Genomic DNA, 19,747 nt, shown 5'->3' with positions numbered 1-19,747 from the left:
CATGAAGTGAGAAGCCACAGAAGGAACTGCTGGTGCCAGAGGATACTTACTACCAGATAACAGAATGTTCCATGTTATGTTGCCCAAATGCCTGCTGTTGTGGGATGGATGGAAGAAAATAAATATACTAGAAGTGTCCTGCTAGGTCAGACCAATATTCTGTTATACCCAGTATTTTGTTACTGCCCTGAAATGGAGACACTATTTGGTGAAAGCATGTGAGCTAGTGTTCTGGTTTGAACCAGGATGAAGCCAATTTTCTTTTTACTGATTTTTTTTTTTTCTTCAGTGAACTCTCTTTTAAGAAGCACACTTGCTGAAACTAAGAGCAAGTTTTCCAGCTAGTGGACTGATAGGCTTGAATATTTATAGTTAGTGCTGAGAGACCAAACATGCTTTGCTCCACTTGTTGGATCTGCTGCTCTGGACACTAAAGGAGCAGAAGACTCACATCTACAACCCTCCCATAGGGAGGAGTGGACTAGGCAGATGGCAAAATTGACCAAACAAATGATTCCATCCTGTACATATGTCACTCCGTATAAATTCAGGGATTATGGAAGGGAACTTCCCTTTTCCTCCTTGTTTGGTCCACGGCTGGCGTTCAGAGAGGACTCCATCACTGTTGATCCCCAGGCCTGTGCATTCCTGACCCTCACAGCTCTCCCCTCAGCTCCTTCCTGCTCTGCCACTCTCTCTGGCAGCTCCAGGACATTTCGGAGCTTCTCACAGCTCAGGAGATGCTGTGGGAGGTGCTGGGGGTGGGAGGAGGTGGTAAGGGGTTTTGCACATTCTCGAACATACTTACATATATTTCTTTTTATTTACGTTTATATACCATTAGTACTTCATTAAAGGTGTCTAGTTTAGTTTTCAATCTGGAAAGTCTTTCTCCTTATCCTTTCCCTCCTTCCCCTACCTGAGAGGGGGAGGGGATCAAGGGCATTATTTTCATTGTTTTAAATGCTGCCCCTGAGTCAAAACATGACTAGCCTCCTCTGTGGGTGACTTTCTTAATTTCTAAAGTTGTTGTAGTAAGGATGATGGAGGATTTGTCCTTCTTTAGTCTTTTTGGGATCTGCTTTTAGGCCTGCTTATGAATGCATATAATAACTTTTTGAACCTGTTGATACTGTTGCCTACACTGTCTGCCTGCACGTCCTGTGACACCCAAACTCCAAAATTCACTATCCAGTTTGTACAGCTGTTCTCTCTTTTAACTAGTTGAAACTCTCTAGCCTATAATACTCTCCCACTAGTGCCATCAAGTCCAGTCCATGCGTAGTGGCATCGAATATGGTGAGTAGCAATCCTACATTTACCTTATCCATTACCTTCTTGATTTAATTATTCTTCATGATACAGCCTCTCCAAGTAAAGAGTCCCAGTCTTGCTATATGACCTCATAAGGTAGCTTTTTTATTTCCATGCTAATTTTTAAGTACCTATCTTAATTCCTGTGCATCCTTCTTGAAATGCACAGACCTGAACTGTCTGCAGGACTCAAGGTGTGGCTGCACCAAGGCCTTTACATAGCAGCAAAGTTGTGTTCTCTGTTCTTGTTCTGACCATCTTTGCTGATGACACCCAGTATTTTGCTGCCTTTTTTGGCCAGTGCATTGATCCAATGATTTCAGGAAACGGTCAATGGCAACTCTAAGATCCTTTCTTTGCTCATAACTGCTAGTTGTGAGCTCAGCATCATGCAGACAAGTTTTAGATTCTTTTTTTTTCCAGAGTTGCTACTATATTATATTTGCCTAAGGCAAGTTTACCTGACAACCTTTCACCCATTCAGTTTCATGAGTCCTTTCTGGAATTTGGTGATACTGGAAATTTATTTAGCTCCTTGAAAGAGCAAAATATCATCTGCACACTCAATGAGATTTCACTGCAAACTTCTTTCACCAGAGGATTGATAGTGGTGTTCAATAAAACTAGTCCCAGCACCAGTTTCTGGGAAGACTCATGTTGGACACTTCTTCATCCTGAGAAATGTTAGTTAGATTCTACCATTTGTTTCTTATCTTTCAACAAGATTTAAATCCCTATATAACCTATATTCTAGTCCATGGAAATGTATTCCTGTATTAACCTTTGGTGCAAAACATTTGAAAATCTAGATGTATTGCATCTGCTGATTTCCTTTGTAGTGTACTTACAGAAGTTCAGCAGCTCCATGAGGTGGGTTTTCCCTTTGCAGAAACTATGTCAGGTCCTTCACAAGACCCTTTGTTTGTCCATGTGCTGAGTGTGCTTACGCTACTAGCTTGCTGTGGCAGAATGTGAGAATTGCTGCTCTGTAGTTCCCAGTGTCTTTCCCAGCATCCTTTTACCCGTTCAATATTGTCTTTCCTGTGTTCACAGCTAAACTCATATCTGGAGAGTGCTTTATCCACCAGACTGAAGTATACTCTCAAAAATCATATATTGAAAGGAAAGAAGGAACAAGCAAAGCTTGACTCTGTGATTTATTGATTACAGCTCTGGAATAGAAGAGTTGCTTTGGATTGACAGTAAACAAATCTATATCCATGCTTCTAGAATTATTTTCACAATTTTAAAGCTCTTCTTTGTATTTTTAGCAGGTTTTTATAGTGGTGTAGTTTCATGGTGGCTTGGTTGTTGCTAGACTGTGAAAGTCCTAGTGCAGTTTGGCAAAGACACTAATTGACAGGAAGGTCAGTATTTGCTGGAGTAGCTTTTGAGGAATGTTATTTTAGTAGGATTTTGAAGTCTGTTATTTCAGTAGGATTCAGTATCACAGACATCACATGTTCAAAATCATGAGATGGGCTCTTCTAAGGTGGACTTAAAAACAGTATAAAAATAGTAATTTGGAGCTCTTTTCTTTCTGGCCCTTTATGTCACACGTTTTTAGGCAGTGATGAGGGCTAGAAATGTTTTTTAATGTTTAATGTTTTTCTCCTAAGTCTCAGTTTGCAGTACAGTACTTGGTACTCCAAGAGCTAGCAGCATTGCTGGTGTGCACAGGAAAAGCACAGGCCCTGGCCAGAGGCCACAGAGCATTTACTTCCTGCAAGAAGAGAGCAGCTGCATAGCTGGTGGATCTGGCCCTAGAAGATCTCACCTGAGCCATCTGAATTCTGAAGTAGTTCTGAGATTTGAGGCAAATCATCAGCCCACCAGGAAGAAAGACAAGGAAAAAAAGTGCAGTGCTAATGTTTTTTTTTGTGCTGTGAGGAGCTCTGTAGCTTGTTGGACTGTTAGATCAGTTGAGTTGGGGAACTGGCTGGGGACAGACTCTGTCTTAGGAGAAAAGAAATTTAAATTAGAAGTTTTGTATGTTCTTCATCAGATACACCAAATGCTCTTTGGCTACAGCTGACAACCAGGATGATACTTTTTCAGTTAACTGTTAATCAAGGGTTCCTGTGGAAAGATTAATATTTGGCCTCTCAAGGCCCTTCAAAATGCACTATGTCTATGTACTGTCTATATGCATCAAGGCATATCGAAGTGTGGAAATCTACCATTATCATGGCAGTTTGGGGGACATCAGCTTACCAAAAGAAAGCCCTTTCAAAGAGAAACAACTGAGGCTGGAAGAGAGGTTACTAACTGTGAGAACCTCCACTCTGTTAGCAATTAGTGTTAGCAAATTACCCAATACACCACCATGTCCTCAGTAGCTAAAAGAATGTTTCAGGAACTGTGGTACATGTTTTCCCTAAGGCATCTCCATCTTGCCTGACAGATACTGAGATAAAGTACAGACAATTGAACACACACATACAAAAGTATCAAAATATGAATGAAGGTGCTCACATTGGAACCTCCTTAGGGCTGTGCTGAACAGAGGACAAGATGAATGAGTATATTCTCTATGTGAATAAATTGGATAATAATAATAATAACATTGTGCAGCTGAAGCAAACGTTGTATTGTGCTTAACTGCTCATCAGAGGCTTTAACTTAATTTTTTTAATTGGAGGAAAAATATTACTTGAAAAAAAAACACATTTGCCACACGATGGCAGCATAATCCAACGCCACAAAAATGTTGGCTGTCATTGCTGGGAAACACTTCGCAGTTTTTCGGAGGCTGATTGTTACAGAGCCACAGTACATCTAAAAATGAAGCGTTGGCAGCATCTGAATAGCTCTTTTGCACTGTGGAGGCTAAGTGGCACAGTGGGTTAGTACCGCAGTCTTTTTCTTCTGATGACTTGGCCTTACATCCTGGCTTAGCCTGTAAATGAAAGCAAGTTGGGTGGTCTCATCCCAGTCCCCGTTTGTGCCTATCACAAAACCACCAGGCAATTTGGCACGGCCAGGAGCTGCTGCCTGGGAGAGGAGCAGGATTCACAGAGCAGAGGAACTGCAGGTCACGAGCGAGGTGAACCGGCAGATCCCTGAGGGAAGTTTCTGTATCCCCTGCTCAGACCCACTTACAGTCACCATCTGCCATCAGTACTAACTCTGTTCTGGATATATTTGCACTGTAGTTTATTCCCTGTGTGTGAAAACCAAGTCAGATCTTATTTTATTTTGTTTTATTTTTCTCCCTGTTGATACTCATGGGAGTTTTGCCAGTGAAAGGAGCCAGCAAGCACCACAGAACTTGGCCTGTTTTTATGTACACTTGCAATGAACAAATTAATTTCAGTTTTGTTTCAAAGAAAAGGTAGTACAAATTCTTAAACACACCTTAAGTATCTACAGCACAGGTGATAAGAGTACAAAAGTACTATTGGGTATTACAGTACTATGCTCTGGGGGCAAATCATCAGGGTTTGGATGTTGCACAAGACTTGATGCAGGTGTATGTGTGTCAGCTCCACTGTATGGGCTCTCAGTTCTGTTGTACAGGTTCTCCACAATTTTAATTTCTCTGGAAACAACCCTGGTGCTAGGGGAATGCAATTGTCCCCATTTTATTAGTGAGGAATGGAAACACAGAGGTCAAGTCCAGCTTAGGTTTATGCAGGTGACCAAGGACACTATTGAGACCTGAGCCTGGGTTTATGAAGACCTGCTGCAGTGGAGTTCTTGCAAGAGAAGCTGTGAAAATGAAGAGCAGGGCTAAGAGAGGAAGTGGGATGGATGGAGAAAGGAATATGGTACTGTAGAAAATGGGAAACTGGTTGAGGCATTAAAAAAACCACAATGCAGGAAATGAACACAGGTTTAGGAGCAAGAGTAATAGTAATGCCGTTGTAAAAAAATATCAGGAAAGAGTTGTTTTTTACAATTTTTATAAAAAATCAGGACTTTTAAAAGGGTCTTAAAAAGCCAATGACACAATGAAGAAAAAATCTAAGCAATCAGGAAAAGGAGAAAAATGTGCAATGTCTGGAGAAAGGAAGTTACAAAGAGCAAAGAAAAGGCATTGATATAAAAATGTAATGCTGAAAAATGCAGTTTTGAAGCAAGTACTTGTGAAGCTGTGCCAACTTCTGTAAATACAACTGGCTTTAAAGTGAGGAGATATTACAGAAAAGTTGAAATATTTCATTCTGACATTTTCCTATCCAACTAGTTCAGTGTTTTATTTCCAAGTTACAGTTCATCTAGCAGCTGAGTTTGTTTTAAATTAAAATAGAGTAAAAGTGACCCAGGAGTGAGATAGGGTGTTTCAAGAAGTGGAGAATTAAACATTTCATTATACCTGAAGTAAACTGTTCTCTTTTTTCAAGGAAAAAAATAATTTAAAAAATTGTTTCATGGTGCTCTGAAAGAGCTATTCTCCCCTGTTTTACTGTTTCCTCACTGAAGTGAAAAATCAATTATCTGTGCAGCCCTAGTTGTGCAATGAGGCATGTTGAAGAAAAGCTTTGGTTAGAGGTCCAAGTGCTCCTGTACTAACACTTTGGAATTTTAGATACCCCTGGATATCTTAGAGACCTCTGAGGAGCCAGGTTGGTGAGGAAAGGAAGGACCTCGCCATGCAGGATTGTATCATCTAACTACAGCTCTCTTTATTATTAGAAGGAATCTTGCTGCCTCATTGATGTCACAAGTTTGGGTTTTTGGTTTGGCACAGAGGTATATCAGTCTTTCTCCGTCTTCCAATAGTCTTTCTTGTTCTTACTCCATGCTTCCAGGGTAAGATGGTCTCTTTAAAAAAAAATGACACAGAAATCCAGACAGGGAGTGATCTCCCAGTTAATTTCAGACTTTTTATGCTGTTCTGGGAAATGATTGATCATGCTAGAAGTGATTTGATAGCACACTGTTGATCACAACTAGCACACTTTGATGACTCTAGAAGCAAGATATACTCTTCTGTATAATTCCATTGTAACTTTATTAAACCAAGCACGAGTTACAGGGCTAGTTGAAAAAAAAAAAAAAAAAGCCCTAAATTTCTTATCAGTTGTGCCTGCATGGGAACCCAAGCATCACTTGTACAAATTCAGTCCTTCAGAAGGGAAGACAGAAAAACTTTCCTGTGCCAATAGTTGATTTTCCACATGCATGATCACTTTGCTTTGTACTGGCCACACACTGTTACGGAGACATAAATATTTGCCTAAGATTGGCATGGTTGTTTTATACCCCAACTTCCAAATGGAAACACTGCTGAAAAATTATGGAATACCAGAGATCTTTATTCTGCATGGGGGCACAGAAGACTAATCAAGGCCACTGTGCCAGTAGTATCTGACCCTCAGTAATACACTGACCCTCTTTCTTTAGCTCTTCCCACCATAATAAGTTTAGAAACACAAAGGTAGTTACCTGGATTGATTGATTGATTAATTGAATGAATGAATGAATGAATGAATGAATGAATGAATGAATGAATGAATGAATGAGTGTAGGTAAAGGAAAACTGGGAAAAGTTATGCTCATGCACTTTAGAACACCATGGCTTGCTTGAATTTATTTTTTTTTTACAAAACTTTGTATTACATATTGTTTTCACTCAAAATACTGCAGACAAATTCATAGATGTCATTGCCCAGTGTATATTCAGAAAGGCAGGACTTTTCCACTCTGCCTCTATCTGCTTCAACCAACACAACTTTTGCACGTGCAAGTGATTCAGCTTGTGTCTTTTACACCTTCCCAATCCTTCGGACAAGACCTTCACTTCCATTAGATAACTCCTAGCTGAAGTTGCTGCCAAGTGAACACTGATACCATCACAAAACCAATTCTGTGAGAAAAACAGTGGATTGTCTAGAAAGGCTGTTGAAAAGCTGTAATACCTTAGTCAGGGGGGGTTTAGGACCATCTAATGATACATCCAAAATTAACTGGCAGCTTTGCAGTAGCTGAATCAACAAAAATGTAAATACTTAATTCTAGTACTTTGCAGATATCAATGTGAATGTATATATTTCAATTTGAGTGAACTGGAGTATGATATTTTTAATGTTCTTCCCTCCTCCCCCTTTACTTACGTTTTTTTTTTTATAATGAAACTGTTAAGATGGCATTTAAAGTGAGGAACCCTGCTGTATCAAAGCCCTGCTGTCTAAAATGGCCTGGAATTCCTGAAATCCCATATTATGACCTTGTTGTCTCTTTCTACAGAGAATTTGAAAGAAATTCCAAATCACAAAAAAGCAGTAATGTAAAACTATTTTTATTGAAAATACATCTACAAAGTAATATTTCTCAATCCACTCTGGGTGCATACCAATGCAGAACCAGTGAGGGGTGGGAAAAGGAATCTTTCTATAATACCTGATTTCCATAAGAAACAAAGTTAGTATATAAAAAGATCACATTCTTTGTGACACAATTCACTTTTCTCAGCTGTAGTCATAGAAAGACAGCCATTCACATTGTCTTTGCAATGTATTTCCAAACAAGATCTTAACAAAAGATTAAATCGTTACGTCATAAATTCTACAGTTAATGTTTATACACACATTCTGAATACAGTATCTATATAAAAATATCTCTAATTACATATCAGAAAATGCCTGTCTGTATACTAGATTTGCATTCTGTTAGCAAAAATATCCCCCTTGTACTTGTTTTCTTTTAGTAAGAGATTCATTTAGAGCTTTGTAGGTTTGACTGCTTAATACTCTGTATTAAACCCTACTCACTTCATTCACTGGAGAGAGTTCCTTCTCACATTTTCTGGATTACTGAACTGGAGAAGATGGGCAGGAGTTTTCAGTCCTAAAATAAGCAGTCTTCTCTGGGAAAAGATTTGTCTTGAACAAGCATGCTGACATTTTCACTACAGTTGTACACCAAATTAATGTTCCTTTAGTGACAGAAGCAACATATTGAATGTTTTTTAAGTAGCATCTGGAACATTGTAAGGCAATCCCTAATTTCCATCATCAGAATTTTGTGACCGGTTGACGGAGAAAGAAAGCAACTGAACATTTTAATAAAAAAAGGTCACCCAACACTATTGTGCCTGTCAGTATTTTTTCATTGCCCTAACTCTAACTGCAATATAAAACTTTCCAGTTTAACCTCTGTAATAATACAAGGCAAAAATGAAAAAAATTACTTAATTTATATTTCTAGAAGAGGGCTTCCTCAGGGAATAATCTTGAAATGAACAAAACAAGCCATGGAATTATGATTGTGTTGTGTCCGTTTTTCATTCTTTCCTTATCTATTACCTGGAAGAAACCTACAAGTTGTGCTTTAAAATTCTTTTTAATAAAAATTTCAACACTTATTATAGTAGTTACTATTTTGCAATTTATATATTTTTCCATGTAAAAAGTAAAGAAACCACCCATTAGTTTTACTTTCTAAAGGGCTATTTTTCGAGATGCTATCAATAAACATACAAGGATCACAAAATTTCATGTTGAGTTAGGGAGCCTTCTTCTCCAGATGGAAAAATGTAAATTCAGCTTAATAGCTCTATAACTTATCAGTGGGATGACCAAGCATTTGGGAGATTTCCAATCAGGAAACCTCTTAGTGGTCTCAGGGATTCAGATTTAGAATCCAGTCCCTTTAGGATCTGGGCATCTCATGCTTCTGCACCTTCTGCAGAAGGCTGGCACTGCCTTCTGTTTTTATTGTTGCTTATTAAGTAGATAATTGGTGTACACAGAGCATGCAATGTTTTTTTTCCCAAACAGAGATGAAGACACATTTTCTGTCCCAGTCATTAAAGCCTAGGGCCTTGCTCCCACAAATGCACACATAGATTGTTCAACTGGGTTGTGATGTTGAAATTAAAGGGACAAATCCAGATTGGAAGCAGGTACATACATAAATGTTTGCAAGTGAGTGGGAGCTGACTAGGCTACGTTTCTGTCAAGATCAGCTGAGGCTAATGCAAAAAACTGTCAAGATAAAATAACTTTTCCATTAATATTTCAACTCAGCTGATGAAAGTGCTGATTTGGGGTATTTTTAAAATTTTGTATATCTTCTCCCTTTTTAAAATTTCACAATGTTCTTTTTCTTTTTGTTTCTTTTTTTTTCTTTTTTTTTTTTTTGTCCTGCTAGTAGAAGAACAATAATAGGGAAAAAAAACAAACAAAAAAAACCAAACAAAAAACCCCCAAACAAACAAACCAGATAAAAAAGCAAAAATCCTGTGCTTAGCTGGATCCAGTTATCAAGTCAGAAGTATTGATTGTGTGTTCATACATGTTGGAATTTTCACAACAGGTATTAAAAAAAAAAAAAGTAAAAACTTCAGGCTCTGCTATCTGTTTTTACTTTTTTACTTTCCAGTTGAAAAAAAAAAAAAAAAAAAGGGTTCACAGGACTGAGTAACATATGCACTCATTTTTGTTTTTATTTCATTGAAAAATCTCTTTTTTTTATCCTCAGTTAGTGTGTGTCTAGCAGGACCAGTGTTGTTGCCTGTTAATTTCTTTTCTAAAGTGGGAAGCCAACATATACTGTGATCACTGCTAATTTGGAATATGTTTTCATGAATTCTTTCCAGTGCTAGTGTAAAGGGAGAAAAAAAGGAATAAGTGAAGTTGGTGAATTCAAGATATAAATGGCTGGAAAAGATGTGTGGTTTTCACACTTGCAGTGTTGGACTCATTCTTTCTTTACCCTACATCTTGGTTTCACTGTCTAGTGGTTTTTCACTTTCATTTTCTTGTGAGATCAGTTGGTATGGTTTCTTCATTTCGTTCTCCTCTATCACAGAATTACCCATTTCAGCATCTTTGTTCTTCAGCTCATGCCGTGACAAGTGTTCAACAATTCCTGCTCCAATGGAGTCTCCCAATACATTGGTAGTGGTACGGAGACGATCCCTAAAGGATAATAGTAAGATAGCCTTGATTTCACCACTTGTTAAGGGAAGCATGCAGACTAGATGTTAAAATGACCTTTGATACACACCAGATGATTCAGCTATTTTAAGTATATTCATTTTTCTAAACTGTTAATTCCATGGTTTCTTCTAGGGAAATTAACAGATACACTAGGATTTACAGTAAAAAAATGTATTAATAATCTTGGCAACTTCACAGCAAGAAATAGCTGTGTGATGAGGACAACAAAGGGACCATTTGGTAGATGCTTCTCAGGGGCATTTAGGTACTCTGGTGGTTTGGGTTTACAACCTCTGGATATGAAAGCCAATGAGAATCTACCTTGTTAGGGTCATTTTCCTCCTGAGCATTAACTATGGTCAGTAATTTAGGGTGGAATTGTGCTGAATTATTTCAAATTAAACTACAACAATTCAGCCTTCTTGGGGGGCTCTGCCCCAAAGAAGGAGGAGGCAGCTTGATGAAGAATGACGGGGACTGTTACTTGATAAGCATCCATCTGCATAAGGTTGTGGGCATGTGGTTAGACAATCATTTGAAGACATTATATTCTGATAACCACATGAGCAACTTCTTGCAGGGATCACTTGAGAAGACTGAGGGGTAAAAGCCTCTGGAAACTATAACACAAGGGATACACAAAAGAGAGGTCAGAGGAAAGTTTCTACTTCTGATCTAGTTCCTGGACCTAAGGGATTTCTCCATACACCTACAGGTTTCAGTCTTCTATGGACAGAGGAATGGAAAAACTGAGGGTCAATATACTGTGGAGGCTGAATAAGAGAATTACAGAGCTGGTTTTCATTTCTGTGTCTGTGGGGCAGAAGTATGAACCTTTCCTAGATTAGATAGTCAGCAGGGCTGCAATGAACCAGGTTGGATCTGAACCAGCTGTAAGCCTGATTGATGGAAAGGTTTTCATTATCACCTTACAAAAAACAGAAGACTAAAGCAATTCTTTGTTAATTTAATTAGCGTGTCTGAAAGTTTTCCTAGTACTCTAAGGATACAGATTTCTAAGTCACTGTTTTGCATGCAAGAGGAACCATAACTAAATAGCACTCCTCACCGCAAGAGGAACCATAACTAAATAGCACTCCTCACCATCTGTTCTAAGAAAATACACATAGATCATGAGAAACTGTGATTCTTTTTAACACTTCTTTCCAACTGCCTTCCACAGCAAAATAATTAAAACACTGATTGCAGTATTGCCAGAATGTCCCTGGCTATTGCACTTCTAAATACTGTCTGAGCCCTTAATGACTTAATAAAAATACTTACAAGAACCAGTCCACTGCAATGATAAGAGTGATATCATCTGTAGGCAAACCTACTGATGTAAGCACAATGACCATGGTGACCAGTCCAGCTTGAGGAATGCCTGCAGCCCCAATACTGGCAGCTGTAGCTGTGATGCTGTGCAAAGAGATAGCAAGAGCAATTAATTGATTTCCTTAATAAATTCTCCTTATAATCTGGCAAACATTAAAACCAGATATGAAGCAAGAAGACATTTCACCAGTAGTAAATAAAAAGATGAGCCCAGTCACTCATCTGAACACTACATAGCTCCAAGGGGGTGTGGATCTTAATCACAAGTGTTTACACTGAATCTTTATCTATAATTCTCAAAACATCATTCTGTTAGGTGGTAAATCCCCTACTAGATGCTAAGGACCAGACAAGCACATGCCCTCACCTATTGAACAAACTGACTCCACAAGCTCAAACATGTTGAAAGAAAAACTGAGGAGGTAATTTTGTCCTGGCATATCTAATGGAAGAACTTTTATTCTTTGTCCATCCCATTAACCTTATGCCAGGTGAAGTATCTGTCCTACAGCACCTGCCATTCTGCCATCTGAAAACACAAAGCTGCCAGAAACCCTGAATAATACAGTCTAGCAACTTGATAGAAATATGCTTGTTCACACCCGGTTTAGGAAGAATTTGTTTTTCCAGGTGATTTTGCAGGGAGCAACTCTCATACTAATGGGTGTGGAGCTGTTGTCTCAGAGTGTGAAGGCAGAGTTCTGCCTTCTGTTGATTAATACTGAATTAAGCTGGTGGCTTTTATGGAGACCAACACTTCGCTTGAAAATCTTTTACATTCCCAGTTCACCATATCTGAACTTTCAGTCTTATACTCTTTTTTTCTGCATATTTACCCATCACCCTTTTCTCTAAAACTGTTTGAGTAACATAATGAAATCAATGCAGATCAGTTATCGAGTGCTACTTAGTGAGTTATTTGCTGTTCTACTTCAAACATGAAGACTTGAAAACATACTTATCTTGTTCACCTCTATCAGCTGATGTAATTAAAAGTAATTACTGCTCCTTAAGCAGATTGGTCTGGTTGTATCCCGAGATGATCAGGACTAGGAAACACTACCTCTCCTGGCATTAGCACTGTGATGCTTCTATGCTATTGCTTTGTACCTGCACTATGAACTACCTGGTACTGAGTTAAAGTCTATAGGTCTCAACAGCTGCATGATTTCTCAAGAAAGAAAATATAAAAGTAATTAAAAACTGTTTTTGTTGACTCTAGTAAGTGCAGTGGTAGTTGTGTAATGTAAGAGTTTATTAAATGTTTACCTAATATGTGTAAAGGTTACCCCTAATATGTGCTGGGGGCCTCTTCTGTGCAGAAGATGTAAATCTTTACAGTTAGTCAGCTACTGAAACAGGTCTTGGTTTTACCTTTAGGTGCTTTATTTAATTTCACATATAACAGCAAGAAGGAGTCATCATGAAGATGCTTATATTCTGTACCTGATTGTGATAATCTGCCCAAAGTTCAGATCGAAGTTGTTAACCTGTGCAATGAAAATTGCAGCCAAAGCTTCATATAAAGCAGTTCCATCCATGTTAATTGTAGCACCAACTGGGAGTACAAATCTCGTAACTCGTTTGTCTACTCCATTTATTTCTTCCAGACACTTAAATGTAACAGGTAGTGTTGCAGAACTGGGAAAAAAAAAAAAAAAAAGAAAAAAAAAAAAGGTATACAATGATGGAGTTTCTACAAACAGGGAAGGAAAAGAGTGTCACATATTGTGATAATAAGAGAGACTGTTCTGTCTTAATTTTTATGTGATTTACCAGAAATAGTTGTGGTTTTTTTAAAATGTAAAGGCTGAATTAGAAGACTTCTAATTATAGAGGTTCTCGTAATGATCTTGGAAAGTTTTTCCTATGATTAATTACTGCCATTCTCTATGTTGTCCCTAGTCTGAGTGTCTAACTTCAGTATTCTGCTGTTTAAAAATTATTTTAAAATTAATGCTTACCATTTTTTATGTCATGGAGTTATGATTGAATAATCCTTTCCTGAATTCATGCAAACTGAGGTATTCAAGCCTTCACTAAACAGTATGTTTTATCTGATTTATTTGCTTCCTCCACTGGAAAGGGCATTTTGAGGAACTGTTACATTACCACTTGAGGGTTAAGATGAGTAAGCAGCTAAGCACCACAAAGTGCAATCCCTCACCACAGGCAGACCAGTGCCCAGACAGTTCCCAATTAAAAGAGGACTGGCCTCCCTAAAATCTCCTTTTCCCTTGTCGTTGGTGAGCATGTTGTTACATGGCATGTTACATGGCATCTCTTTGGTTGGTTCAAGCCATCTGCCTGGTTGTATGCTCTCCCAGCCTGTTCCACATGCCTCTCCTATAAAGTGAGGTTAAGGTAGCCATTTTTTAAGAGGTGCCTGGGATCTTTGTTCTTAGACATGTGTCCCTACATGTGATCACACCAAAGTAAAGAGATTTTTCAATACCCAGAAATTAATCAAATTATTTGGGTTGGAAGGGACCTTAAAGATCACTAGTTCCAACTCCCCTGTCATGGGTAGGGACACCTCCCACTAGACCAGGTTGCTCAAAGCCCCATCCAACCTGGCCTGGAACACTTCCAGGGATGGGGCAGCCAGAGCTTCTCTGGGCAACCTCTGCCAGTGTTTCACTATCCTCACAGTGAAGGATTTCCACCTAATAGCTGACCTAAATAAGTTCTAAACCTTTTCAGTTTGAAACCGTTCCCCCTCATCCTATCACTACATGACCTTATAAAAAGCCCCTCCCCAGGTTTCCTGTAGCCCCCCCAGGTACTGGAAGGTGCTATAAGGTCTCCCCAAGAGCCTTCTCTTCTCCAGGCTGAACAGCCCCAACTCTCTCAGCCTGTCTCCACAGCAGATGTGCTCCAGCCCTCAGATCATCTTTGTGGCCCTTCTCTGGACTCATTCCAACAGCTCCATGTCCTTCCTATATTTGTGGCCCCAGAGCTGGACACAATACTCCAGCTGGTGTGTTATGAGAGCAGGGTAGAGGGAGAGAATTCAGATTACTCTGTCTCAGTGACCTCTTTACTGCTTAACAGACTTCCATGTTTTTGAAAAATTGATAAATATCGATAAAATAAAATACTGTTAAAATGTAAAATAAAGAAGGGCTGTGGAAGATAGAAAATCCTTTTGATGACAGTCAGTCTACAGTTGAATTTTGAACAGCTATTAAAACCACTTGCAATATTGTATGGTCTCTTGGTCTAGGTACTTGCAATCTGGAGCTGCACCAAGTGGAATCTTACAGAAGCTGGACCTCTTAAACATATTTCTATAACCAAAGCTCTAGTTTAATTCTATTTGCTCCTAAACTTTGTTGACTGACATTAGTGTTCATATCTTCTTTTAAAAATCATTATTAATTAAAATTTCTATTAGGCATTCCACACATTTGCAAAGAATGACATAAAAATGTTGAATTAATAATTGTCCCTCTCTACCCATTAATATACTGTCATAATTTTTTTCAAGTCCTCAAGAGCTTTTTCTGTGATACAATACTTCTAAAACCTATTAAAATTAAGGGTGTTTTATGAAAGGCCATATGAAACAGAAACATAGCTTTGATTACAATAATGTTTCCTTTCATCATAGATGCAAACGTTGTTTTTTTTTCATATGGTTTACCTGTGACTTCACAAAGAGCAAAAGTGGCAATTCTGTTGCAGGTTATATATGCATCACTGGCTTTCAGGATTTTGAACACAAAACTTCAGCTGCCAGTAAGGTCTCTCAGGCTCTCTCAGAAACCCCTCTGAACTTCCATGTTTGCTGCTCCACTTTGCCACACACATCTGTTGACAGCTGCATCCTTTACCAGCAAGCCATGGCAAACTTGCTTGGTGTTTAAAAATTTCAAACACCAAGGCTAATGAAAGTCAGAAGGGTTCTGGCCGTACAGTCTTCATCACCAAACAGAGTCATTACATCTCAGTTCATGGGTTCTTATAGAAAACAGAGTTCAAGTCAATATTTTGGTAATAACTATCTCTGTCAGGCAGCAGCAGAACTGAAATAAAATGCCCAAGTGAATACTTGAATACAGAGTTAACCAATTACATTAGACAAAGTTGTTTCTCAAATCAGTAATATTATAAAACCAACATAGCCTTAAAATATTTTATTATACCTGGAAGATGTTCCCAAAGCTGTGACTAATGCCTGGATTAAGCCTCCAATAAATACCCAAGGGTTCTTACGAGTGATCAGGAAGTAGAGGAGAGGTAGGACAATGACAGCATGAATTAGCAAACCAATGATAACTGTTACAGTATACATAGCAAGCTGGCCACCAATAACACCCATATCTTCCATCTCAACAATTTTTCCAGCAATCAAGAAGAGGATTCCAAGTGGAGCATACCTACAAATAAAAAAATCAAATCAGTATTGCACTGAACAAAGGAGAAACTCACTCCCATATCCATACTTTTTGTGTCTGTCTGCATGCAGGACTGTAGGATTTCACTGTTAGGATGACTGCACATATTCAGAAGCAGTTCAAGAGTTTACCTGTTAATGGTTCCACTGGATCAAACCACAACAGTGAATGTTTCTGTTGGACCTGGGATCTGATTAGGATTTCAAGATGTACAATGTGCCTTTCAGACATGCAGGGAGATGAGCTCTCTTTGGAATTCAAGTGTAATTTAAAAGCTAGTTTAGCCAATTCTGTTATAAGTGTGTCTGTATGAAGGAAGGCTCAACTGACAACACTGCAAACCATGCCAAGCACCCAGTTTCATTATTGTGCCAGTGCTGTTTCCCATGTTATCGGGGAAGAAACCCACACAGAAGGCTGATAGTTTCCAATGAACAACATTTGTCCAGCACATCTCAATTGCATTTTAAGCCATATGTGGAGAAATTTCTCAGAAGTAACATTTCTCACCTGCTGCTTTAGCACCTTAAGCATGTGTGTAAAGACAGAGAAAAGATTTTTGCTTTGTATAAATGTTTCCTGGCAGAACAGAATTTTATTTACTGTAAAAAAAATTCTTATTTTTTTGTACCTAGTACTGCAACATATGTGTGTGTGCTCCTGGGTAGGCTTTTGGAGTTGATTGTTTCTTCTCTGTAGTAAAAAAAAAAAAGTCATAATTTCTTTTCTTAATTAATCTTATACCTGAAAAAATAATGTATCTTAATTGTTGGAAAGACTTAATATCTGATGTTTGAGGGAAAAGGTATTGTTTTTACTTACCTGTTGAACACAATAGAGAAAGTAGGAAAATTATGTGTATGGGTAAGCAGTGCAACTAGCATGCAAGGACATATATATATATATGTACACTACACCACTGTAGGCATCAGTTGTGCTGGAAACTAATGATAACAAGGTCTTGCTGTGTAAAAATAAGATTATGGGAGAGGTTTGTTGGTTTTCTTTAGTGAAGTCAGATTATGATATTAGGAAACTGAGATAGCATGCTGTTGTGATTGCTATCTTTATGAAGATATAGGATGGTTCTGTATAACCTTAACGAGTTCTGCCATAGTCTGATTTTTCTTATGTCATGTTAAACACACTGAAAGAGTAGGAATGTTTGGGAAAATTATTGAAATACAGAATTACAGTTCTTGGGTTTATTTATTAAAAACTACAAGGTAGTTGATATCTTACTGCTTGACTTCCTGCTAAACAGACTTCTGCTATCCAGTGCCTGACTGTGATGAAATAATATTGTTAGTAACTTAAAACAGAATTTATCAAAGAGACACTTACCACATGATTAGAGCAACCAATCTCATAATAGCCTCATTAAGGCTATCAAAGAATTCTTTTAATGCCCGACCTTGCTCCCTCATGCTTCCAATCACCAGGCCAAAGCTTATTGAGAAAACCACCAAGCCAAGAGCATTCACTCCATTTACAGAACCTGCAACAGGAACTATTTCCTCTTTCATTTGGGTGAGCTTTTCCATTGCTTCTGATACATTGCTTATTATGGAAGCCACTGTGGATGTGTCATTGGATGGAATAGTTACTTTAAACATTCTCTTTTCATAGTTCGTTTTGAACTGTTAGGAAAAAAAAATAAAAGAAAGATAGGAATTATGTGAATTATAGCAAATAAAGTTAAAAATAATGCTTTTTTAAAAAAATATTCATTACTGTTGTAGGACATTTGAATTCTTTGTATAATGTTTGTTGGTACTGTGATGAAAACCTTATTTTACTAAAAGCAACAAAAACCCATACTAACTTCAAAGCTAAACCTTTACCTTTAGCTTCCAGAAGTTGTTTTCTCATAAATATGTCAAAATAAAAGATACAGATTTGTCATGCTCATAAGTTTTGTGACAGAATATTTGAACCTTAGTTTGCATTTTTAGAAACTGTTATTTTTCCTAACAAAATTTCCCAACTGTTATATTAAATTAATATGTCTTTTTCAGCTAGGTAAAATATTTTTATGTGCTCTGGTGTTTTCCTACTTTTTCATCTTTTTGAATTAAAAAATATTTAGACTGAAAGCATAAAATATTTCATACTTCTTTCTTCCTTTGCTGTGCTAAAGCCACTAGTTTTCTATGCTTTGCAGTAAGAAATAATTTTTCTTAATCAAGAAAAGCATTCTACATTAATTGGTTCCATTATGGAATGAGAAAATAAACTGCGAAATCTCAATATGCTCCTAAACATCTTTCAAAACAAATCTTTTCACAGCTAATGCTTTTTGAAAGAAAAATGTGCATCCTCAATATTTCTATGTGGGCTCCAAAACCCTGCAGCTCTGTCCTGATTTAATGTTGCTGAGCACAAAAAATTGCTAAATATCACTAGTAAAATATTTCTACTATATCTCAGATTGTTAAATCCTTTATTAAAGCAATGGGATGCTGGCGTCAAGGTTGTTCAGCAAATTTGGATTGTTACTTCTTTGGACCTGCCAACAAGAAACAAATATTAAGTCCACGAGCTGTGGTATTATTAGTAATATCTGGAGATTGTTGTACATTCCAGAAGTATTTCAGTGAAATGGAATACTTATGACTAAGAGGGAAAACCTGAATATCTGCATGCTGACCTAATCTTTGGTTATTACCCACACCTGAATAGTTTTGGTGCACTCCTTCCACATATCTGCTGTATCCTCCTGAAGCTTTAAGTCTTTCAGAGTTTCAAATAAAACTTCCTTACAAGAGATTTATGGAGAGTTTCTGAATAAGGTGTATCAGAATGAATCTCAATGGAGGTCAGGTATTCTTGAGTTTTAAATTAAATTTGCTAAAATGTTTTAAGATGTGGGCTGTGGTTAGAGGAGACAACTGAGCTGTTCAAACCGTCTGCTGACACAGAAAAAAACTGTTCTATTCCCTCACCCACTGAGATCCAACGTGTGATAATTTCTTCTCTCTCTCAGTTCTAGCTCGATCTTTCGATGTGCCAATTCTGTTTTTTTAAATTGGCAGAAAACTTACCATGCAAAAAAAAAAAAAAAGTGGCCGTTTTTGGGTGAAGGCTATGGAGGTGCATCAGCTCACTTACTGATGAAGACCAGGGAAGGCAAAACTCCGAGACAGGAGCTACACAGCCAGGGAAGGAGGGATGGGCTTGCTTCTTTAAGTGACAGAGAAGTAGTAGAGTGGAAATTTTCTAAAATTTATCACTAAAGGGATTTTAGTTCAGTCCTGACAGGAAATACTGCCTAACACTGTATATCAAATACTTCTATTTTTTTTTTTTTCCCCCTAGATGTGTATAGGTATGACAATTTTGTTGTATGTATATTTTTATTACCATTTTTCAGTAGGAAAATAAACTTAGATAGAAATAACCTCAATGCAAATATCTGAAAGGTGTAATTTGGCTGGGCATACAAATTAGACATACATAAAAAAGCACACTGCTTCATGAGGAGTGGAATTAAAGCCTAATTTCCTACCGTAGTACCTATTGAGTTCCTACTCTCCCTAGACACATTATAACTGACTTTGTCCTGATACACCTCCATTACCCTCAGGTAATTTCCTTACTCCTACCTCTTTGACTTAGTCAAAAGCAGCACATGATGTGGCTGTTAGACAGCGTTAGATGTGTGCTGCCTGCTGGAACAGGCCAAGGGCTAAGTCTTAAACTGCCTCTCTTTCAGAGGCAGCATAGTCTTAGTTTGTCTGAGAATCACCCCTCTCATGTGAAATTGTATCTGCAAGTAAAATATAAAAAATAATGGCATTTCTGGACTTT

The 19,747-nt window shown here is 37.9% G+C and overlaps 1 protein-coding gene across 1 annotated transcript in view; it reads right to left on the bottom strand.

Moving 5' to 3' along the window:
• Positions 1–7,542: 7,542 nt before the first annotated feature.
• SLC1A3 (solute carrier family 1 member 3) overlaps positions 7,543–19,747 on the bottom strand; it is a 63,990-nt gene continuing 51,785 nt past the window's right edge. The window contains exons 6-10 of the mRNA XM_051643045.1: positions 17,282–17,577; positions 15,686–15,919; positions 12,984–13,178; positions 11,487–11,621; positions 7,543–10,181 (exon numbers count right to left, since the gene is read on the bottom strand). Coding sequence (XP_051499005.1) covers positions 9,977–10,181; positions 11,487–11,621; positions 12,984–13,178; positions 15,686–15,919; positions 17,282–17,577 — 1,065 coding nt within the window. The 3' untranslated portion in view covers positions 7,543–9,976. The remainder of the gene's footprint in view (positions 10,182–11,486; positions 11,622–12,983; positions 13,179–15,685; positions 15,920–17,281; positions 17,578–19,747) is intronic.

The sequence above is a fragment of the Apus apus genome, chromosome Z (genome assembly GCF_020740795.1).
Source record: "Apus apus isolate bApuApu2 chromosome Z, bApuApu2.pri.cur, whole genome shotgun sequence".
In the NCBI taxonomy this organism is placed as follows: domain Eukaryota; kingdom Metazoa; phylum Chordata; class Aves; order Apodiformes; family Apodidae; genus Apus; species Apus apus.
This window is presented reverse-complemented; position numbering and strand designations above follow the sequence as displayed.